Below are 27,601 nucleotides of genomic sequence, written 5' to 3'. Positions count from 1 at the left end.
CTAAATCTAATAATTCTTCTTCAACAACGAAGTCAGGTGTAACAAAACGTATGACATTTGCCAATTGCGGAAGATCTGTATTAATTCTCGTAAACGTAATTAAAACACAACTTCAGTATATTTTGAAAAAGAACAACATCTACCTTTATTTACAAACGACTACTAACTAAAGTGTTGCCATGCAGAGACAACTAAGTTCCTTTACTTAATCTCGTTACTAGGTAATTACAGGCGTGCAACATCCTCCCCGCCCTGGTCGACCTCCAGGGGGATGACCAGCTGCACGGGTCGGGAAATTGTCCCTCCATTTACACGCAGTATGCATGTACGGGCTTTGTTGTCACGGCCTAAGATTACTGACTCGACGCGTGCTTTCCTCCAGGTGTGCCGAGGTCTGACGTCCTCCTGCAACAAGACCACATCTCCGACCCGGATTACAGTACCTTTAGATGGGTTCCTCACATGGTGAAATGTTCTCAAGTCCATCAAATACTCCTTCTGCCATCTTTTCCAAAAGGAGTCCATTAATTGTTGACGACTTCTCCATATGCGTGTTAAATCAGAGTCCGAACTCGATGGGCCAGAAGGGATAGTTGTGAGTCGTTTTCCTATTAGAAAGTGAGAGGGTGTCAGTGCTTCGTCCGGATCGTCTGTAATACCATATTCATGAACAATTGGTCTGCTGTTCACGGCGGCTTCGATATCGCATAGAACCGTGACCAGACTGGTAGTGTCTAAGCAAGCTTTACCAAGGGTCTTCCGCAGACACTGTTTGATAGTACCAATCATTCTCTCCCAAAACCCTCCCACACAACTTCAGTATATTTTGAAAAAGAACAACATCTACCTTTATTTACAAACGACTACTAACTAAAGTGTTGCCATGCAGAGACAACTAAGTTCCTTTACTTAATCTCGTTACTAGGTAATTACAGGCGTGCAACAATCTGTGATACCAGTTAATTCGTCAAGGAATGACAATAATTTTTTTAAAAATATAATAGCACTGAAATGAAAAGGGAACTCAGATACATTAATCGAGAGCCACAAATAATCCTTCAAAGAGCCGCATGTTGGCCACCCCTGGTATATAGCTACAGATATGTAAAATTACCGTCGCCTATTACTTTTAGCCACTGTTTAAATTCAATTACTGTATTACTTATACTAAAATTTACAAATACACGCTTTCTTGATATTCATCGATGCTATTTGATATTCATTTTTTTTCCCGCCATGTCAAATTTTAAGAGAATAAAAATTATATCAAGCGATCAGAAAATTTACTGTAAAGTGGCAGTTAGATTATTCTACTTCTGTTAAAAATTAAATTGTGTGTAAAATGTACAGTGCAGTTTTTACTACTTTGGAAAAAAGCTAATACAAATAAATACTATTTGACTCATAAAGAACATAAATACTTCAGTTTGTAGCTGAATATCGGCAAAAATTATTTATTGAAAAATACTTCTTTTTTATTACTTCTATTTGAAGCAGTATTTAAATACATGAAAAGAATTATTAAACAATAATGTTACAATAAATTATTAGCTTTACGTGAATCTAAAGTTTTATTTTATATTGTAAATTTCTGTTTAAACAAATCACTTCATGTTTTCCCTCATAAATTCTATACAATGCAATTAAATCATGAAACTATAAAGAAATTAATTTAATTTCACAAAGGTAGCATTTATAAATCTATCAACTCATACGGCATTCCTTTATCACTATCTAATTTAAACATATCCTCTCATGGTATACCATACCTGCCAACTTTCACTCTTTTCGAGAATGGATTTTCAGAGTGGTTGTAAAACAATAAACGAAAAACAATCTGACTCAAAAATATATTTATATTTTGATCCCGTTGAAATTCGCTTGCCCAAGGATTATTATGCTTTCATATATTTATTGTAATTATTTACAGGTAGTGGTGGTCAAACTCATTTATAATTATCATTATAATTCAAAAAGTCAATTGGAATAACTCGAGTATTGCTACCACTTTAAATATGAAAATAAAATCTTCGGAAAAATCCGGAAGATTTGTCAGGTGTGGTATACATAATATATATATTTAAGTGACGAAGTATCTACCACCTTAAATTAAAAAATGTATGTAATATATTTATTTTTCTAAGCTGGTTCTAGTGAAGTTTATTATCGAACGATAGCTTTTATTGAAATATTTGCTAACCATTTTCAATGGTGGTAGGTACAACGAGAATTAATAGATAAATATTTTTATTATTTGAAACTTTTACGGTCTTGTCGCTTGATTGTACTTTGTAACATGCGCAGGCTATATATAAAATGCCGTGTGGAGGCTTTCCGATGTAGAAGGTGATGGTTGTCCGCCTTGCCGTCAAAGGCAGTGTCATAGCTTACTGAGGTTTTACCGAGACGTGACTATGGCTAGTTGAAGACTTTTCCCAATAACCAGCCATGTCGATGTGAAAAACCTTCGGCATAGGCAATTTTTTGGGAACCTCTTCGGGGGTTTATTATTTCAAGAGTAAGAATCTTTCTCTTAACCCTTTCGCGCCGACTGTCACAAATACGTGCCAGCAAAAAGCCGTATCAATCAGGGTAAAAAGATAAAACTGGTAATCAAAGTAATTCTTTAGCAGTTTATTTGTGGGCGGAGTTATAATTGTTTGATTTATTTAATTCACCATTACTTTGTTCAAAATAAAACTATTTAGTTATATTTCGATCTAACATTGATTATTTATATGATTAAACTAACAATAATTAAAGTAAAAACAAATTAAGTCTGTCAAATTAGCAACGACTACATTTAAGTTACCGTTTTTTTTTTAATTACACCCTGATTCTGATTTTGAAGGAATGCTTTTCTGAATCACCCGTCCCCAAGGGGTTAAGAGTAAGATCTTTCCTCTTTGCCCTAAATGCCAACAAAACCAGGCATCACCTGAGCACATCTTGAACTGTTTAGGGCTGGACTGGAACGACATTCATTCCTCTCCCATTCTGGTTTCGGATTTTCTTAATGTCAACGGATTTATTGATCTGGTCTGACTCCGTCAGACCAGATGGGAATTAGTAACAACAACAAGAGTAAGAATATTATGTAAAGATCTCACTCTACTCTATTATATCTACTCCATACCTGCCAACCTTTACGCATTTGGAGTAAAATTTTATTTCTATATTTAAAATGGTAGTAAAATGTATGCTTTTTATATACTATTCCTTGCATTTATAAAGTTAATTTATTATCCTCATGACCACCACTATATTTATAAAAAATAAAGCATATATATTAATATGTAATAATATAGTTGTAGTCCGCCGAAGCATTTTCAAAATACAGTATTTGTCTCTGCCTGAAAATGTAATACAAATTCTACCTTACTAGTACTGGGGAAAATCATCCTCTAAGGCAGGGATGGGCAAACTACGGCCTGCGGGCCAACTGTGGCCCGCCGGAAGGTTCTATCCGGCCCGCGGACAGAATTTTAACTTGCCGATCCGTGTCGAATATACATTATACATGCATTTTTATTGTTTACTTTGTTTAAAACTATTTTTGTTCTTTCTTTTTTAACAAAGTACTGATGACCTTTTACTTTCTCTATTTTTGTTCTACAAAACATAAATTGATGGAAATAGTTAGCACAGACAGTTTCAATCGGTAAAATGTTGAAAGCAGAAGTTCTTTATAGAATAGCCGTAGATTAGCTCCAACTAGTGTTTGATGGGATATGGAATCTAATATAGGTGAATTGTACTTCACATGAGGCAAACTACGCACGTTCTAACATTATTTATGGAAAGATTGCACACATATAACGTCATTGTAAATAATGGTGAAATTATTAAATGTATAAAATGGCTACTGCTTTTTGAGTTATTTGTAAAAATTTTTAACCCCAAAATGGCAACTAAAAAACGCAAAGTTGATGTAGAGTGCCATGAGTTCAATGATGAATTGACTTTATTTTATTTTAAAAGTTAGAATTTTTATTTTAGAAGTTTTTACTAGGCCCAGCAAACTTTTTTTTCTATATTTTTGGCCCGCGACAGAAAAAGTTTGCCCATCCCTGCTCTAAGGGATTAAAAGTTGGCAGGTATTTAACTCTATAATAACTTTCATTTCTTTAACTTAAACCAGTAGCATAATAGCCAACTTTTTCTGACGAAGGGATCAGAAGTTGGCTAGACTAGACTAGATATATAGTTGTTCAAAGTGCCTGCCCGCGAAGCTGGCATCTGACTTTTTCAACGCATAATGTGTGCCCTTGGGCGACTAAGACTTTTGGTTTTGGTGCAGAAGTTGACAGGTATTCTACTCTATAATAACTTTCATTTTTTAAACTTTAAACCAGTAGCATATTAGCCAACTTTTTCTGATTTATTTGAATACTTACAATGGCAGTAAATTTTATGGTCTCATACTTCATTGATCTCTCGGTCTTGTTTGATTACTTCTCCATCGATTTCAGAAGTATGAAACACGAATTTTGCATTTCCTGCTTTCAGAGAAGAAGTAATTGTTTTTTTTATTGTCTTCTTAATTTAAATACTTATACAATTTTGTAATAAACTGAATGGAATAATTCGGTGGGCCACTACCAGCCCAGGAACAAGTTGAAATCCTAAAAGCCCCTGAAAGTTGAAAGCCCCTGTCTAAAGTTATGAATAGAAAGTAGGCGTTACATTGAATAATATAGCCAAATGTATACACAAACAGCCATAAAAGTAACGCCTACTGTTACTCTCACCTTACTCATTGTGGGGGAACGTTATATAAGTATAATTTTCCTTTTTATCGACAGAGAATTTTTGCCACTGAAATGACCTGTTAAAGAAAAAACCTTGTCAATGAAATGACCTATCTACGAAGTGCTTTCATTACCTTACAGATTAATTGCATACTGCCTTTTTTTCCTTGCAAATTTCACCCTTCATTAACTCCCTACATCAAGAATCATTCAAAATAGTTATTGCAGTTGCTTTTAAGATGCTAATCTACAATACTGCACTTTAAAAATTAATATTAGAAATAAATGTGTTAAATATGACTAGAAAAATAAAATTTGTAAAATACAACTTAAATGTGTAAAATACAATTACAACAACAAATGTAAAATAGGTTTCGTTTTTGCAACGTTATGTGAATAGAAGAGTATGCAATTTTCAAATAAAATGCTTCTTTTCCTACAACTTCAACATACTATAAAGATTTTGCAACAGTCTAGGTTTAAAAAATTTCAACACAAATATACTAAATTACAAAGAAGTGCTAGGGGCATAACGTCTAATCGAAAAATATATAAATATAGTTTCAAAATTACGCATGACGTTGCTTACGAAATAACCTTTTCCATAAATTGTTGACGAAAATAACCCTGTCAACGAAAGAACCTCTTGACGAAATGACTCGTCGAGGAAATAACCCAGTCGACCAAATGGCCTAGTCGATGAAATGATCAGTCGATGAAGTGCTGTAGATGAAACGGATTGTCGATGAATTGATTGTCGCTGAAATGAATTCGACCCTATTATATATGTATATGTTTAAATTTTTCTACTGTAACAGTAGTCTAAATCATTTTAAATCAAATTTATTTAATAATAAATAAAATGCGATTCTATATAGTTTGCCACCACATTAAAAATAAAAATAAAATCTTCCTGTAAAACTAAAAAAAAAACCTTTTTCAGCGAACAGTTCGCTGGCTTCCTTCATTTCATTTAAAAAATCCTCTCTTCTTGCAGCGTTTGCATACGCTTGTAAAAAGGGGGGAGTGCTGTCATTACGTATGTTTTATGATGACTGGAGGTAGGGCGGTCCTCACATGCCCAGTTCTCGTTCTCATACAAATGATGATTATTGCGAATATTAATCATAATATTTTACCTCTTCAGCTAGCCTTTTTCGTCAGATAAACATAATTTTTAACCCAAGTTCTTATTATTCCTTTCATACCACGAATAAGATTTTATTGCCTAGTCTTATCTTCTAATTTTGAAAAATGCCAAGGATTAGGTTGATTTATTTCATTTCCATACAGAATATACTAATATCAGAACTTTAACCGTACTGTGCTATTATTTTATTCTATTATTTTCTTAAAACTATTTTGTGCAAACAAATTTCCTTTTCATTTGAATCAAACTATAGAATTAAAAAAATTTATTGTTCTAAATCAGCTAGTTTTCTCTAAACTTTAATTTGTCATAAAATTGATTTATACGCTTTTACTTAAACCTTTTGGGGACGGGTAATTCAGAAAAGCATTCGTACAAAAATCAGGATCAGGACGTAATTAAATAAAAAACGGTAACTTAAATGTAGTCGTTCCTAATTTGACAGAATTACTTTGCTTTTACTTTAATTATTGTTAGTTTAATCATATATATAATCAATGTAAATTCAAAGTATAACTAAATAGTTTTATTTTGAACAAAGTAATGGTGAATTAAATAAATCAAACAATTATAACTCCGCCCACAAATAAACTGCTAAAGAAATACTTTGATTACCAGTTTTATCTTTTTACCCTGGTTAATACGGTTTTATGCTGGCACGTATTTGTGACAGTCGGCGCGGAAGGGTTAAGGTCCGGTTCGAAAATTGTCGCCTATACACTTCTTAAGAAAAAATTTAATGTAAATAATAATAAATAATTTTAATTTAATAATAAATTTAAAAATAAACTATTTTAGTATTTAAAATTTTTGTATTTCAATATATCGTAACCACACGTCTTATAATTTATGATTACCAGTAGTCAGGTAATAATATTGCATCATATCTTCAGGTCTGATAACTACAGCGCTCTTTTCAAAATATTTTTTAATGTTGTCAGAGTTGCCACCAACGACTAAAAATGCAAAAAATTACTATTACCTACTTTTCATAGAATTTTTCAGAGATACTTGGTATTGGTGTAAACTCGGTATTTGGCGCGAAAAGTCACCGCCCGTTTGATCTGTACTGAGTAACTCGATATATACTATTGTAAAAGTTTGCTCGACCTCCTTTGAGCTTTTAATCTTCTTTTTTTTTCACTTTTCCTCATGTTCGATGTCTCGGATACTGTGTGATGCTACTTATAATTTTGAAGTTTAAACTTGGCACTTCGCCTTTTTTATCTTTGATGATTGATATTTCAAATGCGGATAAAATGCCCGAAACCTTTCTGGTCAAAGATAAGTGGTGACCCGGACATGATGAAATGAAAAAGAGGAGAAAATGAAAAGCGCAAAGGAGAAAGAACAAACTTTTGACAATAGTATCTCCACACATTTCATTGATATGAATTCAGTTCAGTTCGTTTCAGGTTATTATTATTGCTTTATTGAAATTACATACATTTGCAGGCTTGTGTGCTCAATTTAGGCTTATAAACCTTTGTCAAGTAGAAAGACAGATAGAACAATTCAGAGAAGGACATCACGAAGAATACATCCAGGGTTACGGCGGAGTTCGAACCCGCTACCTCCACGCTTTGCTCAGTGCTTGGCGGGTGATACCGCTCGGCCAGGGAGGTCCCTCGTTTCAGGTTACACTTCAAGATTGGTCTAGAAGCTCACATGTACACTGGAACTTCGGTACTCGAACCTAGTATGTCGTTGATTCCCATGTCGGTGCTTGAACCTACTGTGTTAATTACACCATAAGTTGAATGCTAAAAGTGAGGCCCAAAAGAGAGTGTTTAAGATAAGTAGGTAGGTGCTTAATTTATGTCACACTAGAACTGCACAATGAGCTATTGGCGACGGTTTGAAGGCATGTTTACCTCAATCCGTAATCCGGAGTTTCCTTCTCTTTTGTGTTGGATTCAAAATTGAAGTTGACTGTTAGTGGCTATCACAACTGTTCAACGATTAATATAAAATAAAATAAAACAATACTGATAAAATGTGATTGGAAACAATAATAAGAATTAAGTACGTTGGTATTTACGAGTAAATTGTTAAAATGAGAAATTTATCATAACTGCAATGAATTTCTGGCACATTTCACATTTTTTTGGTGCATGTTCTAGCGTAGCATGATCCCAGAACTAGAACACACTGCCTTCTTATCAGCAAATTAAAATTTATTCTCATTGAATTTCATTTTTATTTTTCTTGTTGTTGATAAACTTATTAATTGGTCCACCTTTACCAAATGATTAACGAATCAAAAACGTTCATTTTTCTACAAGGTTAAAAGAGATGAAACACCATGATTAAAACGGTACTTCTGTAAATTCCCATTTACCAGGAAAGTTGGTGCATATTCCACGTTATTGGAATAAAATCGGCTCATATTATAAATAGTGCATAGGACAGGGGTGGCGAACCTTTATGCACCAACGTGCCATTTTTTCAAAATATTGTTTAATGTGGTCATAGATGTGCCATCAAATAATTTTGACTTTGTGATTATTGAGAAAATAATATTACTAAATACTATCAACTCAAAACTCTTTATTTACTATGGAAAAAAAAAACATTTTGCAGTGTCTCAGTTATAGGCGTAATTCAACTTAAAGTAACCAGTGTGATTTTTGTTATTGCAGATTAGATGACAAATAACTTATATTAGGTTGTAAGATGTTAGTTTAAGCAGGACCATTAACTTTTTTCTCTTTTTGCTCTTTATTGAAGTTATACTTCTTATGCGACTTCCAACAAGGTTGCGTTAAACGTTTAACGCTACATTTTTATTGGCCGGGAAATCACGTGGTAGGATCCAGTTTTCCCTCATTCATTTCCATATTGTTTTGGTTCTCACTAGCATAAAAGTATTGTTTTTCTATAAATAATTTTTCAGTTTGTTTTGATACACATATAATTTAATAGGGTAGTCTTTTTTATTTCAAAATTTAGTGGATAACAATGCGACGGATTTAAGGTTATGTCAAGGTACGTCTCTTGTGAATATCAAATGATTGTTATGTTTTCTCTTTTGAAATTACATTATGACGCATTCACATACATTATTAATACAAATACATTTTCCATGGCGAGACGATGAGGTAACCACAAGCACTTCCACCGGTTCAAGAGGTTCACGAGGGAAAAATGCACAATATTACCGTGATTACAGAGCACGGAAGCGAGCGGAGCAGAGTCGTTGAATAGAACTAGTGATCCTTCTACGACTGCTGATTCTTCTACAATTAACGTCGCAGGTTGCGAAGTTTAACTTCTTCCGCGCGGAGGGACTCCACGCACTATTTTTTTTTAATGTTAGCTTGCTTTGTATGGTTATTAATTGTTTTTTTAAATAACTTATGTTAGGTTGTATGATGTTAGTTTAAGCAGGACTATTATTTTTTTTCTCGTTATTTATTGTCAGCTCGTTTTTTGTGGTTATTAATTGTTTTTTTGGCATTAATTGTTAATTTTTGTCAATTGTTTTCTTTTATTTGTTTTTTGTGAATTTTAATTTAATAGTTAATATGCTTTATAGTGAAATTTGAGATCAGTGGCATGCGCAGAATATTGTGTAGTGTGTCATTTATGGCACGCGTGCCATTGGTTCGCCATCCCTGGCATAGGGAATTAAAACGAAAAATAAATTTTTAAAAACATTTAAAAATGTTTTAGAATAGTTCGGCTTTACCCTGTCCAGCCATCACCTCCTACATAAAAAAGCCTCTACACGGTTTCTTATAAGTAGTCTGCGCAGATTACTTAGAAAGCGAACCATTTGTGCGCAAGAACCCATATTCTATTTTAAAAGTACTCGAGAGAAATTTAACATATAAATTTGAGAATTGAATCTGTAGTGGTTGACAAGTAATTAAAACAAACCAATAATATTCATAAATTAAACAAATGTTTAGACACATATTTGCTACCACTTTCTAATTTTTAATGGATTTTATATTAAACTAGGAGGCTTCGCCCCCTGCTCACCGGCACTCTCGCCAACCCCCGGAACTGCTTTCGCCGTTCATTTCGGATTGCTTCGCAATCCCATGCTCGCTTTGCTCGCTCATTGGATACGTTCTTAACGTCTAGCTTTTGTATACTTTTTTGAACACTGAAGTTCCGAAAACTTTTCAATGTAGAAAATTCTAAACCTGTGCATTTCAATATTAATTTGAAATTGAAAACAGTTCGCATATTTTTCTTAATCACACTGTTCTAAATTTCAGTTGTTGAGAAAAGTAACTTTTGTAAGTTTTGTTTTAAAGTCTTTCCCTCCAGAGGGCTAAAACCATGTGTTGTAAAACAATATGAAATAGTACTGAACGCCGGATGTAAAGCATTCGCTTCGATGAAAATAATTTTGTTAGAATGTTTTTGATAATTCGGTGAGAATTCACTCGATTAGACATATGATACTCACTACGTGCTCTTGCTCGCCGAAACCTATCAATTAAAACGTATTAATGTTTTATATAATATAGATTAGCCATATGATGCTCACTACGTGCTCTTGCGCGCCGAATCCTATCAATTAAAAATCAAAACTGTTGCCAATGCGAGAAAAGAAATATCATCGGTTTTATTGATACATACGTATTAGCGTTTTATATAATATAGATGGTTCTTTCACCAATAGGTTTATCTTCATAGTGGTGTCTGATCGGACTACCTACAAAAAACCGTGTGGAGGCTTTCGGTTATAAGAGGCGATGACCCAACCCCCCTTCGAGGAATCCAGGGAATACTGTTGAAGGATCGGTTTAGGCAAGATCCTTAATTCTGTTTTCAAAAAGTCTTTTAAAAATCTCTTCAATTCCTTTGCTCATTTTCTTTTGGTCCCAGTTTCTTTTAATGGTATCAAAGATGAAATTTCTAGGGAAAAATTTAATTCTTAAACCATCATAAACTGGACAGACAGTAAGTATGCGTTCTATATCTTCATATCTCTTACAAACTTTACAGTTTTGGTCTTTTCCGAACTATTTTGACAGATAACTACCCTGGGCTCCATGGCTAGTTAGAAATTGATTGATATAGAAGTTGGAGTAGATTTTAAATATGTATGATTTTAACAACAACAACAAAAAACTAACGAAAAATCTGTAAAAAAATAACAATATAATGGCGGCTAAGACTCCCTAATGGTATTAAAAATCGCTGCAAATAAGTACGGTTGCCAACTTTGGCTTTGGTGAAAATGGTAGACGAGATTTTACAAAAGTACCCTAATGATTCACATATGCTAAATTTGTCATAAAATTATATTTATTAACTTGAACATCATTACACTTTTAGAATACAGACCAAATATCACTTAAAACACTTTATACCAACAAATGTTACAGAGCATGCTATAAATATAAAACTATCATGCTCATAATCCATTTTCAGAAAACAGTTTACTTGGAAATAAAGCATTGAGGAAATAAAACATGCTGCTTGTACTTGTGCTGAGAATATAAATAGAAAGTGGTGTGTGGACTTGAAACAGCTTTTCGATCAACTTTCTAACTTGCCAAGACTAAGCTTTCTCTACGATATTGTTCTAGGCTACATTTCGTATGTATCTTAAGTTAAATTTATATATGATTTGGAGGGTTTATAACTTTGAACAATAGTGACTTTTCAATTTCATTGTTTTCTAGCAAAAATATTATCTCGTGTGTTTTGAAATAATAGTATTTTAAGTCATATTTTCTAGACGGATGTATTAAGAAAAATAAAGGGTAAATAAGAATTATTTAGCCAACATAAACAAGCAATAATCTGTTAAAGTAATTGTGTTTTGAAAAAAGGAAACCAACACCCAGGAAAATCACATATGAAAAAGTTTACAAAAAATACGAGAAATTACATAAAGAACGTTGAAAGTATCTGGAAATAAATGAAGAAATACGTTATACACATATAATGAAACGAAGACACGTGATAACACCTAAAAATAAATGAAACAATCGAGATGTCCAAGCCAGAAGTTGAGCTACATCACGGAATGGAATAAATCCATTTCTATTTGTTGTTCGTTTGCACCATTTCTATTGGGCGATTTATATTCATGAAACACATTTCTACTGGTTGCTATCTGTAACTCATTCTTCATTGATTGATTGCTTGGGGACAGATAAGTGAAGCGTCATCAGCTTAGACATTTCAATGCACGAAAAATAAAACTCCAACTGTTGGATCACGCGCAAACGTCGTAACTCAACTATCCTATTTTTTAGGATTAACTGCTTGTCAAAATTGGTTAAATAATTTTTATCCGTATAGCTTATTATGATAATTATTACTACAAAATTGTTACTCAGTGAATTTTTGATAGATAACTTTTCCTTAAAAAAATTTTTAAAAAAACTTAACATACTATACATCTAAAACTGTTAAATATATTTAAATGTTTAATCGACTGTTTTTGTACATTCTTTTTGAAAAACAAATAAATATAGATACATATCCTCTGAATTTTATTTTATTTCTAAATTAAATTTTTACTTCGTTGAAACGCTTTACTTTATGTCCTTGCAAGCAATAATGCACCATTCATTTTAATCATTTAAAAAAAAATATCTGTAATCCATAAGACGAAATCATTTAATCCAACATTCGCGATCGCAACGCTTGAATATGCTATCTGGGTAGCAGTTTCATATCTTGACCCTCTCCTCCTCTTCTCAGTTGTATAAGAATTTACTACAATATTTTCGCCTTTCTTAATATTTTTTGTATTTAATTGCCACAAATATTTTTTTAATGTAGTTTTCAGTTCCTAACTTAAAAGTTCTTATTCTATTTGAAAATCAAGAGAGAAACTAACGCGCTTCCATCTAATATGACTCTCCACATGCTAATGGTAAAATCATGGAAAATGTTGCCATAGGTAGAGAGTTCTGCTCTACACCACCTGTAGCCCAATTTCGATCGCCAATCGATACACATTATGTTTAGAACAATCATATATTTCAATGCTACGATCTGAAATTATAACTTATTTATATTTTTCAATCAATGCTAGTATATGAAAATTTTCATGTATTTTAAAATTTACGAATGAGCATTTCCGCTGAAAATTGTTAAACACTAGCAAGCATTTTTATGAAAGGATAAAACCTAAAAATTTACTTAACTTTCTCGCAACATTGTAAATAACTACAGAATCATAACTAAGCGCCCATCTTTCATAAAGATGGGCGCTTATCATCAACTCATTTTCATCAACTCATTTTCATTAAGCTTTTTCGCTAAAAACTGTTTAACACTCGCAAACATTCTTATGAATGTATAAAACCCAAAAGCCTACCAAACTTCTCCACCACATTGTCATAACTACAAAGTCATAACTAAATGCCCATCTTTCATTAAGATTACAACTCATTTTCATTGAGCTTTTTCGCTAAAAAATATTAAACACTCACAAGCATTTTCATGAGAGGATAAAACACAAACGTTTATTTAACTTTCTCGCCATTTAGTAGATAACTACAAAGTCATAACTAAACGCCCATCTTTCATTAAGATTACAACTGATTTTCATTGAGCTTTTTCGCTAAAAATTGCTTAACACTCGCAAGCATTCTTATGAATGTATAAAACCCAAAAGTTTACTTAACTTTCTCGCCGCATTGTAGATAACTACAAAGTCATAACTAAACGCCCATCTTTCATCAAGAATACAATTCATTTTCTTCCCTTCTCGATTTGAATTCCCATCGATTTACCATTAATTCCCACCTTCCCCTATCTCAACCTCAGACATTTGCAATATATCCTCCTCATCGAATCACTTTATTGATTACTCAGCAGCCTCCCAGGTGTATACAAATCCCGTCTTAGTGTGTTTTTTCTCTTTACTTTTTACATCATTTAACGCAATAAATGTAAATGGGAAAAAAAAACTCTATGATGTAAGTGCATTCCAATATTTTTATAAACATTAATTTGTCTCACTTCACTAATTGTTACTCGAAAATCTTCAATGAAAAATTTAAAGTTTTCCGAATAAACAAAACAATTCTTTATTTGTCAAATGATTTAAAATACTTCAAATATTTCCCTTTTCCACAACAATAAATATTACCCAGGTAAGTTATGTTAAATTATGGTGCCGAAATTTCGTAAATTGAAGAAGTTAAGCACTTTTTTAAGGAAGTTATGGTTAATACTCTAACATTTTTTTAACACTTAACTAAAACGTTAGTTAAAACTATTCGATAATAGCGAAATGCACTGCAAAGTATTTGAATTTGTGAGAATTTAACTACATTAATGCGATTACTTCTAATTTCTGTCTGGTACTCTAATTATTGCAAATAAGTGATTATCGGTTGTCGAAATTCATATAACAATAATTCAGTGATTCTTAATGCATGGCAAAACGCTTAAAACAATGCATCGCTGATCAAGACTAATTTCAGTTACTTTGCATGTAGTCTCATACAGAACAGATCTACTAAAAATGATTTTGGCGGTCAGTTATGATGTTTGGTTCAGCACTGTTTGCCTTGCTGTCCCTTTCTGTGACCTGGAGGGTAGATGAGGTGTTGTGGCTCATGCAGAAAGAGTTGGACTGTCTTGCTGAGCAGAAGAAATAGGACTGAAATTTTACACCAAGGTTTAGTTGTTTTCGTTATAATGAATCATTCGGTAGTTGGACTGATGGTGGTGGCAATGATTTCAGTGGCGTTATCGGGGGCAGTTGTTTGTACGAGCGTCGTTGATGCTGGTGCATCTGAAGACGAATCGCACATCTCTTGGTGAACATTAAACCGGAAGCCGTCTCTTGTCGTCACGTGGTCACTCTGGAATTCAATAACTAGAGTCGAGTTTAGGAAGCTTGTGTCAACTGAAAAAAAAAGGGAATATTTAAAATTGTTTAATAAAATATAAATTTCAAGAAGGTTTAAATATCTAAGTAAAGAAGAAATAATTCTCATGGAGTTATATAATTTTTTTTTTAATTTTTAATCTTATAAAACAGGATGCCAGGGATATTTTACAAAGTTTAAGGTAAATCAGATTAGAATTCCCTACGAAATAAAAGGTTCCATTAACCCCTTGGGGACGGGTAATTCAGAAAAGCATTCGTACAAAAATGAGGATCAGGACGTAATTAAATAAAAAACGGTAACTTAAATGTAGTCGTTTCTAATTTGACAGACTTACTTTGCTTTTACTTTAATTATTGTTAGTTTAATCATATATATAATCAATGTTAATTCAAAGTATAACTAGTTTTATTTTGAACAAAGTAATGGTGAATTAAATAAATCAAACAATTATAACTCCGTCCACAAATAAACTGCTAAAGAAATACTTTGATTACCAGTTTTATCTTTTTACCCTGATTGATATAGTTTTATGCTGCCACGTATTTCTGACAGTAGGAGCAAAGGGATTACAGAACTGCAAACTTTATCCGGATGAGGAAAAATATTTGTAGTGGTAGTCGTTTAACATACCTGCCAACTTTTAATCCTTTCCATTATTATTTTTCCCAGTGGTATTAAAATGGAATTAAAACTTCAATTTTAAGCAAATAAATACGGTGTATTTGAGAAAACTTAAGTTGACAACCATGATAGTAACGCATATTTATATATGTGTTTAATTTTTGTAACAATAGTGGTGATCAAAATCATTTAAAAATTAAAATTATAAAAGAAAAAATAGTATATATTTACTACCACTTTAAATATGAAAATAAAATCTTCCGGAAGAGTTGGCAGGTATGGTTTAATGTAAGATTCTTGGTTTAGTAAATTCAATCTATAATATTTTTTTTCTCACCACTACTACTAAATAGTTCACAGCCTTATGTGATACCCTACTGTACTACAGGTAAACAGGAATGCTACATATGACTAAAATTGTAAGAAGTGTAAAAATTCAAATCTTTTTTTTTTATTTAATCAGTTTAATTATTCAACCATAGTTACCAAGACTTACATTAAAAACTATTAATATTTACAGTGAAATTAATCTTTACATTCAAAGTTACTGATTTTTATCCTTAGTAGACTTTTGCTTTTTATTAGTCAGCACTTTTCGCATTTTTAGTCGCCTGTGGCATCATTTCTTAAGTCGTGGTGAGACTTTTAAAAAGTTAGTAAAATTTACTGAAAATCTTCAAATATTGTTTGTAGTTCTCTATTAGTTTCTAAAATATTTCGTCGAATTCGGAGCAGTTGGCATCTCTACATTAGACTCGAGGAATCGGAAGTAAAAATGGAAAAATTGAGTTTTTTTTTTAAAACTCTTTTCAGGTCAATGGACACGATTTCTCAAAAACTAATCAGTTGATCAAATTAAAATTTTAAGGAAACCGTACATACCTCTTCAAGTAAAGAATGCGTTCGAAAGAAAGATTATTTTACTAAGCCATGCATCGTCTAGTCTAGACTATACAAATTATCAAACTTTTGCATACGACACAGTCAAAAATTATCTTAATTTATTTGATAATGAATAGTCTTGAAAAAGTCTCTTCAACCACTGATTTTCCAAAATCTCAAATTATAATTCAAAATCTATTTTAAATATTTATCTTTTCAATCATGAGTTTTACTAAAGATATACGCAAATCTATCTATCTATCTATCTATCTATCTATCTATCTATCTATCTATCTATCTATCTATATATATATATATATATATATATATATATATATATATATATATACATGTATGCAGATATATACATAAATTCTAGCTGCTCCGCCTTCTGCAAACGCTTGCTCCGGACGGCGGATAAATATTTTCGAGTGGTAGTTTTTTAATGTATGAATTTTGGTTTAATGAATTCGATTTATCAGGTTTTTATCCACCACTATTTCTAAATAATTCGAGGGCTTATATATTTCACCACTTTATCATAGAATATTAGCAAACGACTTCAATAGTAACGATTCGGTCAGTGGCACTTCGCGTTAAACACCGAGATTACACAGACATCAAGCATCGTAGTTAAGTCATGTTGAACCTTTTAAAAAGTAAGCAAAAGCAATTAAATCTATGCAAAAAAAATTTTGTAGGTATTTACAGTTTTTTTTTTAAAAAAATATTTTGTCGTGCTCGGAGCAGTTGGCACCTCTGTATATGTATATATATATATATATATATATATATATATATATATATATATATATATATACGAAGTTTTTTTTAAACAAGTTATTTATGAAAAAAAATAGATCTACAGCTTTTTTTTCAAATCCCTCAGTTATACTCACTTATTTGTCCTTCACTCATTACACCACACAGTCTATCATTGTTGACCAATAAGAAATCAGATAGGCAATGGGGGTCTTCTTCAACATCAAAAGATACCACTTTCAAAAGTAGTCTACAGATAGATGGATTAGATTTGTGTATTGTATAGGTGCATGTTCGACCATTGTCATATGGCAGAGGATAGTTGGGTGAGGATATTATGAAATCTTCTTCGATGAAAGTCGCATCGCATGTTGGCAATGGACAGTCTTGTTGGACGACAGTTACCATGTAGCCCAGACCTCTCGTCTCGTTGTCGGAATGAAAGGACATCGTTACCTGATCCTCTTCAGAGAAGGACACAGTTCCTAAGGTAATTTTTAATTTGTTAAAATTAATTATTTTTGCTTCAGATGAAATTACATTTAAATTACATTTTATCAATAATTTTAACTTTTTCATACTTATTTCATAATTAAATATTATTTTGTATACTATCATTAAGTACCGTGAAATAAATCAGAAAATCCCTAAAAAAAACCTCATTGACTTCTTTTTTTTTATATGAGAAATTTTATTGTATGAGAAATTTGAAATATGCATGGTTTCTTTTTGTATTAAGTTTTATAACCTCTAATATGCAAGTGGCATACATTCTTACATGCATATAGATTTATTGCGGTTCTGAATTAGTGCATGATGCTTATTTTAGTCACTTCACTCCTTCCTTCTCACTCCCGTGAAAATGACGGGGTGAGGTTTCGCCCTCTATTTCTCGCTCCCGTGATATTGAAGGGCTGGAGTGTTCAATAGTAGCGCGCCAATATGAATAAAACTAATTCACTTCCTTTGCCCGGAAAACATTTTATTTCTCCTTGTACACTCCAGATTGCAGCACCAGGATATTTTTAAGGTAATTGCAGATAGTTTTTTTTAAGACTAAATGCCAGCACTAATCAAATACGTAATACAAATACAAAAGCTAAAAAAATAGTCACTTTTAAGACGGTTTTCTTGAAAATTAACCGATCGTTAAGGGGTTAAAAAATTCCCAAGTTGTACCCTTCCCAAAAATACACTTATACTGTATTACAGTAAGAAAAAGATTAAAGCCAGGGCAATGTTCCCTCTAATCTCGTTTTTCCTAATTGTGTAGGTAGTTACAGAGAAATGCGGCAGAACTTTTTCAAAGAAAGTAGCAATTTGTTTTTTTTTTTTTTTTTTTTTTTTCAATTTATTTCATCGAGTCAAAATTTCCCTGGTCTAACAGAAAAAACCGAAAGTGAATATATTTTTATAAAACTCTATGCATTCAATAGGCTTTTATGTATTTAATCATGGGTAAAAATAAATTTAAAAAAAAACGCTTTCCAGTTCTTGCAATTAAATTTTTTGGAGTGATTTAAGAATCGCTTAAGGAAATTAAAATAGTTTCAGGTAAGTTAAAATAGTAAGTGGTTTCGAAAGAAAATTTAAGAGCCAGGTATGTACAATATACACGAGCGCGATACATTTTTTGTTTTATAACAAAAGAAAGAAAAAGCTTTATTTTCTCTTAAGTTCATCTTTTGTGAATTCTTAAGGGGGGGGGATCACAAAATAGCGGGTTTCGTATTCACACTATTTTAAAATCAAACATCGAGATCCGTATAAACGCGATTTTAAAATCAAACATCGAGATTGGTATTCACGCGATTTTAAAACTAAATATCGATATTTGTTTTCGCGTGATTTATAAATCACGCATTGAGGTTCATATGAACACATTATAAATAAATAAAATCTCGCATCGATATTTTTATTAAGACGTTGATAGCATTCTGCGGATAAATGCTTCCTGTATACACTTTTTTCTTGCTCAAATTTCATGTATTTTTTTTTTCTATTTTTTCAGTGTTTTTGCACATAGCATTTTTGGGTAACTATTTTCAGCCTTTTTGGTTTTTTACCAAACTAATCCCTGTGTTATGAAACAGTGATCAATATAGAGTTCAATAAAAATTAAAACATTTTTAAATGACCGCGATTTTTGAACTAATTTCACCAAAATAAGGTGAAAGTAGTGACAAGAGTTTATCTATTGCTTACAAAAAGTTTTTTTTTAATTGAGGATTTGTGATTTTTTTCTAAGTTTGCTGTTGAGATAGATTGAGTTCTTTCTGTGATAACTGTGTGTGATACTATGATCACTGCATTTTTAATTAAACAATTTTAGATTTGAATCTTTTAAAAATGATACCCTCATCATTCATACAAAATTCTGACGAATCAAATAAGATTTAGATAATAACTTCTTCACAGTTTTAATGCCAGCTATTTAAAATAATTAATAATACTGCAATATTTATAATTACTATGCTTTTTATTTTAATTTCAGGAGTATTAAAAAACGCTTTCAACTTCCTCCACTAATTGTGGTGAATGCAAATTTTGAAGAGGTAAAAAAGACCTAACTTCAAATTGTTCCAACAGTTTCGGCATGTGAAATCTCTCAAAATATTTGTTGCTAAAAGAAAAAATACTTCTATGGAGTTAGTGAAGAAAAATTTTCATATTTTATTCCCATTCTTGTATAATTACATTTAAAATATGATAATAAAGAAATCTATGGATGGTATTTTATTTGATTAACGGTCGTTGAACAGCTGACCCAATTTTCGGTTTGCAACTGCCAATATTCAACTCCAGCCTTGTAGTTTTGAACCCAATCCAGAAGACAAGAGAACTCCTGGATCAAATATTGGGAGAAATTTGACACCATGGATCACTTTTTGATGGAACTAATACGTTGCGTTACATGGGGAAGAAAACCGTGAAAATCTCTTACGGATAGCCTGACAGCATGTGGACTCTAACCCATGATCCTTCTACAACTGAAAATATTTTACATCAGCACTGTGGTCGGTGCGAGCCGGGTGCGGAATTCGTATCGACCAGCCATTGCTGCGATTCGAACTCGATTCACTTCATTTATGGATGGTATTTAGAAAACGGATGGTAAAATGTATTTTAATAAATTCTACCTAATTTCTGAGCCACATTTATTATTAAAAGCCATATTCGGAAAACAGCATTGGAAAATGCATTAAAATTCTTTTAATTTCTCTGCCACATTTATTTACATAAGCTATTAATTTTTCCTTAGTTTTTAAATATGTTCAATTTTTTGTAAAAAGAAGCTTATATTTTTCGTTTTATGTAATATCTCACACAACGATAGCAAAAAAGCTCCCTTTAAAAATTCGTAAGTACCGTTATCAAAGTCAGGAAATTTAAATGTTTATCAGTACTTCAAATAATTTTTATCTTTAGCATTTGATACTCTTCAATCAAAAATTTTTCTTAGTAGAGTTTTCTCTTAATAGTTCGTGGAATTTAATAGTTATTAAGCTTCGATAATTATTCTACTTTAATTCAAAATAATTAATCACTCAATTATTTATTGCTTTTTAAAATCACTTTTTAATGCCTAATAAAACTAAACAAAACTTTAAAAAACTAAAACTTAAATATTTAAGTTGCAATCTACCTTATTCAAAATATATTGCAAATCTTTATTTTTAAAGTATAAAAAAAATTCTTTTAGGAAATTATAAATAAAAACCTAAAATTGAAGAAATGGATTTCAAAGCTATATTTTCAAAATGGGAAGTCAAATTCAATAAAAAATACCGCAAGCTCCATTTTATAGACAGTAAGTATGTAATTATTATCCAGTGGGAAATCCTGTGAAGTACATATCGGAAAACAATGCTGAGGAAAATTTTGATTTTAAAATGTCACTTTGGAAAAAAATTTTGCTTATTATACTGTTTGAAGCACTTCAATATTTTTGAAAACAAATCTATTATGTAATCCAGTGAAACCGGTGAAATCAGCGTGCTTCCTTAGATGATTTTCATTAAATTATTATTATTATTATAAATATATATATATATATATATATATATATATATATATATATATATATATATATATATATATATATATATATATATATATATATATATATATATATATATATATATATATATATATATATATATATATATATATATATATATATTATTTTATTACATATTTGTATATATATCAAAATTTTAAATAAATTTTTATATTTTGTTCTTTTGATCTGGGGATTTCAAATACCGAGGTAATTGAAAACACATTGTATCCAATTTTTTCAATTTTCGAGATAGGTTTCCCCCGGTTTAACAAAATTTAAAAAGTAGTTTCGAAAATAAAACAAACATCAAAATTTTAATAAGTTTGTGACTACTTCATCAAATTATTTTATAAATAAATATATTTCTACGAGAATTTTGCACTCTAATAGGTCTAAATTTTTAAAATAATGCTCTCCTGACCAAATTAATACAACTATTACAAATATTTTATAACCACTGGATCACTGTACAGTTATTTTCTTTTCAGGTGCCTTGTTTTTTTAAATATAGCAACAGATATATTACTTTATATTAATAACTATATATTAAAAACTGATAAACGTTTACTGATTATAGTATTTTTAAATATACAGGTTAAGTTTCAGATTCCTATAAAAGCTATGTCATAAAATTTATTATTAAAACAATCTAAGCTATCGACCACATATAAACAACAATCAAAAGACTACTTAACACACTGGAAAATCCTATGGGCTTCGAACCGCACATCTTCTCTCCGCTCAGCAGAAGATAATCTTTAGTGCAGTTCGGACTCATCTCCAAATCCATAACATTAAAGAGAAACGTTACGGAACATACAGATCTGGATCTTCTCCGAACAGTGTATTGGCAATCTACGTTGGACCCATACCTAGATGGGAATCCTGCCGATTTAATAACCGTCAGTGTCCGGCCCGTGGTCAGTTCACATTCGGTAACTTCCGGATCAGCATCCGGCAGGGCAGCCCCTCGTACTGTCAACAGGATGCTGAAGATGCTGAGGAGTAGCTTGAGGATCGCCATCTTCTTCGTTCGGTGGGATGTATGTGAATGAGATGAAGAAGAGTTCCTCCGAAATCGATTGAAGGAAGGCACCCTGGACTACGGGATCGATATAATCTAGGGGTCCCTCTGTCGCTTTTTCCTGTCCGTTTCCTTCTTTGGGAATGTGGATGTGAGTTGATGAGATTTGTTCAGTTTGAAGCGCACACTTTGTTTCGTTTTTTTTTTTTTTTTTGTGTGTGAGTGCGCCAGATGTCATTTATGTCATTTTTGTTATATGACTTAAAATTCCGGATGGTGTTGTGAGGAAGTTAAAAAAGTTTTATGTTTTACGATTTCGAATTTACATACGAGAAACTTGTTTTAACGATCAGAACTTTTCTTTTCTTGAATAGTTATTTTAAATATTAAAAAAAATGAAGAAAGGGAGAAATTATATAAGGAGATGCTTCTGTTTGAAAATGACTAGCATTAAAAATTTTTCTCAAAACTAACAAAAGTTTCGTAAGATGAAATATTAAAATTGCAATAAATATTTTTGCTACGTGAATCTACATTTTGCAATGATGATAAAAAGTTTTTCTAAATAAAAACTTGTATCAAATCTGCGCTTAAATTAATGGGATGCTTCCTAATTTTCACAATTACTCTTCAGAAAAAACAAACGTATCCAAATATAATTTATATTATTATTATATTATGGTTAACAGATCTATTTTTGTTTCTCCAAAATATGCTATTACTCATATGTTGCAGTTATCTTAGCATCAACCCCGCGAGGGGCTCTAACTAACTGGGAGTGTATGATAAATCGCCGAAGCGCAATTGAATGGTGAAGAAATGTGCTATTAATTTTCAAATAGTGTTTTCATGGGTCTTAAAAATTTTTTAAAGTGGTAACGAAAGTGAATCAAACAATGTCATTTTTATCTATTTGTAAAAGCCACTACACATTATTTTTTATAGGATGTATATCTATGAACTAAATTTAATTGCAAAAATTTTAAAGGGGTACCATGAAAAGAAAATATCTATTATAAATAAATAAATTCGATATAAAATTATTTTGCCCACCACTATAAATAATACAATATTTTAAACGTTCATATGAAAAGTCATTTAGTTGCAGTTATTTTGTGGAAAATGCCTTAACCCATTCGCGCCGACTGTCACAAATACGTGCCAGCATAAAACCGTATCAACCAGGGAAAAAAGATAAAACTGGTAATCAAAGTAATTCTTTAGCAGTTTATTTGTGGGCGGGGTTAAAATTGTTTGATTTATTTAATTCACCATTACTTTGTTCAAAATATAACTATTTAGTTATACTTTGAACTAACATTGATTATGTATATGATTAAACTAACAATAATTAAAGTCAAAGCAAAGTGAGTCTGTCAAATTAGCAACACCAACATTTAAGCTACCTTTTTTTAATATTTACATCCTGATTCTGATTTTGTACGAATGCTTTTATGAATCACCCGCCTCCAAGGGATTAAAGTATTGCAAAATTAACTGAGATTATGCTGATTTTCGTTATTAATTCTTCATCACTTTATCAATTTTATTGATGAAAGCACAGCAAGTGGCTACCCTGCAGATCATCTGCAGTCAAAGCTCAGTGCCTTCTCAATAATGTGGTAGGTAAAAAAAAGAAATATCCACTTTGTTTAAATATTCATAGTTGAAGTATAGAGGTATTTAATATATATTTATTGCCGATTTCTCCGCAAACAGACTTTTTACATCATCACACAAATAAAAGTTCGGATACTAATGAGCTAAACGTTTTAACGGAATAGTTTTGTTTTTGTTTTTTCAATTTAGTTTAACAGTTCATTTAAGTGTGGCTGATTAAATTATTTTTCGATCGCAAAATATTGTCCATGCTTATTTTCAGTCGCTGGGTTTCAGGAAGATTTAGACTTTTTGCATTGACTAGGGTTCTCTCGTCAATGTTTAAGGGATATAAAATTAATGTAACTCAAATTATTGTTATGTAGTTGATTTCTTATACATATTTTTTTATCATTTATCTGTTATTTCTTTTATAAAAATGCAGAGAGAGAGAGACGTATTGAATAAGTATCAAAAATCTAAGAATAGGTTTGAAAATTCAAATTTTATCTTTAAAAAACATTTTGAACCCTAATGCTGTTTATTATAAATTTGTAGTGGCATTTTTACACTAGATCATAGGTTTCTAGTCTTTTTATAGTTCTATATTGAAGCTTTCAGAAAACTTGCAGAGATGCCAACTTGCTCCCGACACCAAATATATATTTTAAAGTGGTAGTTTATCAATTGCGATTCTTGGTTTAATAAATTCAATTTAGTAGATTTTTATTCATCACTATTTCTAAATAATTCGAAGGCTTATGTAATTCACGACTTAATTGCCCTATTGTTATGGTATACCTTTTCAAAAGCAAGCTAAAATAGTCAAATGTTTTCAAAATTTACTTAGTTGTTTACCGATTTTTTAATTATTTTGGCGTGTCCGGTGCAGTTGGCATCTCTGAACTCGTGCTGATTTTCGACAGGAGTTCCCAAAGGTCTGCTTAAGTAATAGCAAACTACTTATCGCAGTTTTATTAATTTGTTAAGTTTTATTAATTTCGTAACCACTTTAATTCAGATAATATTCATCTAGCATGACTACTAAGTGTGCAATAAGTTTCCAAATCTTTGAGGTGATCAAGAAACACACACCTTAATGCTCCATTTTTTTAAAGAAAGGAAATACATTTTGTAGTGTAAATTTTGCTACCACTTGAATATTTTGGAATACTTGAATTTTCTTTTTCCTTAAGTCACTAAAATTGATGATCAAACAAAAAAAATATTTACTTTACTCAATAAATCAAATTTTTTATGACACACAATGTAGGGAATACTGAGTAAATGCGTTCGAGATAGTGTCACTTAACCTTTAAAAGCATTAGTGTAGGACAGTGTTTCCCAAATTTATGACTTTTGTGTACCCTTTCTAAATTTTTCGTAAAGCTGTGTACCACTACTAAAAAATTTAATGTATTTTTTACTATAAAAAAAACTGCACAAAAGTTAAAAATCACTACTGTCTGTTGACACCACTAATTATTAAGTGTTAACTCTGCAAAAAATGGTCAATAGAAAAATACGTAATAGTAAATTTTCATGGCTAGCTTTGTTTTTAAATAAATTTTTTTGAAATTTTCGTTTGTTGCAAGATATATCGCATAAGAACACGTACCCACTCTAAACTGTTCCCTAACCCCTGGGGGTACGCGTACCACACTTTGGGAAACATTGGTGTAGGGCATATCGGGCTGCGGCACATTGCCTTAACATCAGTGTAGGGAATACCCAGCAAATGTGTACCGGGCTGTGTCACTCAAACTTAAAAAATATCATTGTAATGATTATCGAATAAATGTATTGTGGGCAATAAAAAACAGCAATGCCTGGAATACCGGACAAATAAGTATTTGGCAATGTCAATCCGTCTTAAAAAGCATCAGTGTAGGGAATACCGAGCAATGGCACTTAACCTTAAGGAAAGCACTAAGAGGAATATCGATCAATTGTATATCGGGTAATTGTATACCCTGTACCTTAAAAGAATCAAGTAAGTGCAAGTGTGAACCGGAAAAACAACTTAATTTTATTCCGACTATTTAAACAAAATTTTAAAAAAAGAGAAAAGCAACAATAAAGATCTCTATGGAGTTGTTCAGCCTCTCTTTAATTGGTTTCTAGAACTGATCGTTGCGGGTTCGAATCCCGCTCAGGGCATGGATGTTTCTTTCTCTCTCTGTTCTATGTCCTTCCTCCTTTGAGGGAATGTGACCCGCCCTATAAATGGGTTTGTGGTTGTGTGGCGTGGGCGACGCTGCTCCACCGCCGTGGCTTCGCCACAGGTGCTCACTGGGTAACGAGAAGAGAGTAGCAGTTCTGGCACTCCTGGCCAATGAGACACTACATCCCAAGTGCCCGCCATTAAAAAATAAAAAATAAATTACTTGTGATGCTTGAATATATTACTTCTTTAAGTGTTTATTACTTGTGCTAGCCTGCGAATTTGTTTCAAGCACGCATTTTCGCTTCATTTAAACTATGAGCTTAACGAGCTTTAATTAAATATTGAATTTTTTCTTGAGTTTCGTCAGCTTCTTTTAACATTTTGTTAAGATGCTTTTTATATTTCTGTTCCATTCTGTTTCCATTATAGAGCAGTTTAATTAATATATTTTAATCTTATTGCTTGGGTCCAAGTTTTACATTATAATAAATCTAATAGATAGATTCTGAACTCTTATATTTTAACACTTCAACAATCAGTTCTGTACCAACTGGAATATCATTAATTACCATAATCCTTAAGCTACGATGACTCATTAGTGGCTGCTACAGTAGTATCAATACATTGGGGGACAAGAACCATTTGTCGAAACAAGCGACCTCATTTTCGAGAAAATCCCATTGTAATTCTGAGTCGGCTATACCTAATTTTGCGAGTCATTAGTAATCTATAATGATATTGTTCTAAAGAGGAATTAGTTCCTCTGAATTCCGTATAAAACTGCTATCCAATAATTTTTAGGCCTTTTACATATTTGTTTTAGTTTAATTGTGTTATTTTACATATAGCTTTAAGCTAAATTTATTAAACCAAGAATTAAATTTCGAAGATTGAATATTTTTTTCCATTTAAAAAATAAAATCTTACGGAAAAACTATAAAAGCTGTGGTAGTTTAAATTTTCACAATTTTTTAACTATTAAAATAATTTTTTAAAACACCCAAGTAAATTTTTTATTTAATAAATTTACCCAATTTACAAATCGCCTTTTAATTATTATTAACAGTTATTAATTCTCCTATAAGCCCTTGTCTAAGATAATCAATATATTTTTCATTCAGAAAAAATATCATTTGTGAGCAAAGAAAAAGGTCTTTGACATCATAAATGTTATTTACGAAAGAAAATCAATGGCGGCTATTGGATTTTTGATGTTCCATTATTCTTAGAAAGTCTGTGATGTTTTTGTATGATATTATCGAGTTCTGTGAACGGATGGACAGTAAGAACGGTATTATTTTGAAGAAAAGCTGCAAGTGTTTCTATGGTTACCTATGAAAAAGGGTTTATGAACTTAATGCTTTGAAGTCTACGAGGGTGGAAAAGGTTTATGAAGTCTTTGGTAATGAAAGTCATACACAACCGAACAAAGTTAGTAATATGTAAGAAAAAGTAATTTAGATATAGTAAGTCGTCTATAGGTAATCTAGTTAGTCGTCTAGACCATGGCTGAAAGCTCTTATGGTAGCAAAATGGAAAAGAGGAAAAACTGGTACGAAAGTTATTTTATTCTAGAATTTTTTCCGTTAGTAATAAAATATCTGTAACTATCAAGATTTCTTTCATAATTTTAGCATATATATGAAATTGCTTCTTTCCAAGATAAAGTAGATATTGTTGAATAGTTTAGAAAAAAGAATAAATAGATTCCTTTCGAAAACTAGCTGTAACTGAAATGGTTTCACCGGTCTAGA

General features: G+C 31.6%; 2 protein-coding genes and 1 non-coding gene across 3 annotated transcripts; 1 reads left to right on the top strand and 2 right to left on the bottom strand.

Moving 5' to 3' along the window:
* Positions 1-225: 225 nt before the first annotated feature.
* LOC147808717 (uncharacterized) lies at positions 226-789 on the bottom strand. The gene has a single exon (XM_087162707.1). The coding sequence runs from the start codon at positions 787-789 to the stop codon at positions 226-228; it is 564 nt and encodes a 187-aa protein (XP_087018833.1).
* Positions 790-2,358: 1,569 nt separating this feature from the next.
* Positions 2,359-2,503, top strand: LOC122271669 (U4 spliceosomal RNA). The gene has a single exon (XR_006226545.2). It is a non-coding gene; the product is annotated as a U4 spliceosomal RNA (small nuclear RNA).
* A 10,117-nt stretch (positions 2,504-12,620) lies between these two features.
* LOC107450532 (embryonic protein UVS.2) lies at positions 12,621-22,232 on the bottom strand. The gene is made up of 3 exons (XM_016066347.4): positions 21,757-22,232; positions 17,132-17,479; positions 12,621-14,743 (listed from the first exon to the last, which is right to left on the bottom strand). The coding sequence occupies exons 1-3, from the start codon at positions 22,079-22,081 to the stop codon at positions 14,538-14,540; spliced, it is 879 nt and encodes a 292-aa protein (XP_015921833.1). The 5' UTR covers positions 22,082-22,232; the 3' UTR covers positions 12,621-14,537.
* Positions 22,233-27,601: the final 5,369 nt, after the last annotated feature.

Source organism: Parasteatoda tepidariorum, chromosome 5 (assembly GCF_982258835.1).
Source record: "Parasteatoda tepidariorum strain Cologne lab strain chromosome 5, Ptep-v5.0, whole genome shotgun sequence".
NCBI classification, from domain to species: Eukaryota; Metazoa; Arthropoda; class Arachnida; order Araneae; family Theridiidae; genus Parasteatoda; species Parasteatoda tepidariorum.
The sequence above is the reverse complement of the archived record's forward strand: the minus strand, read 5'-3'. Positions and strand labels throughout refer to the sequence as shown.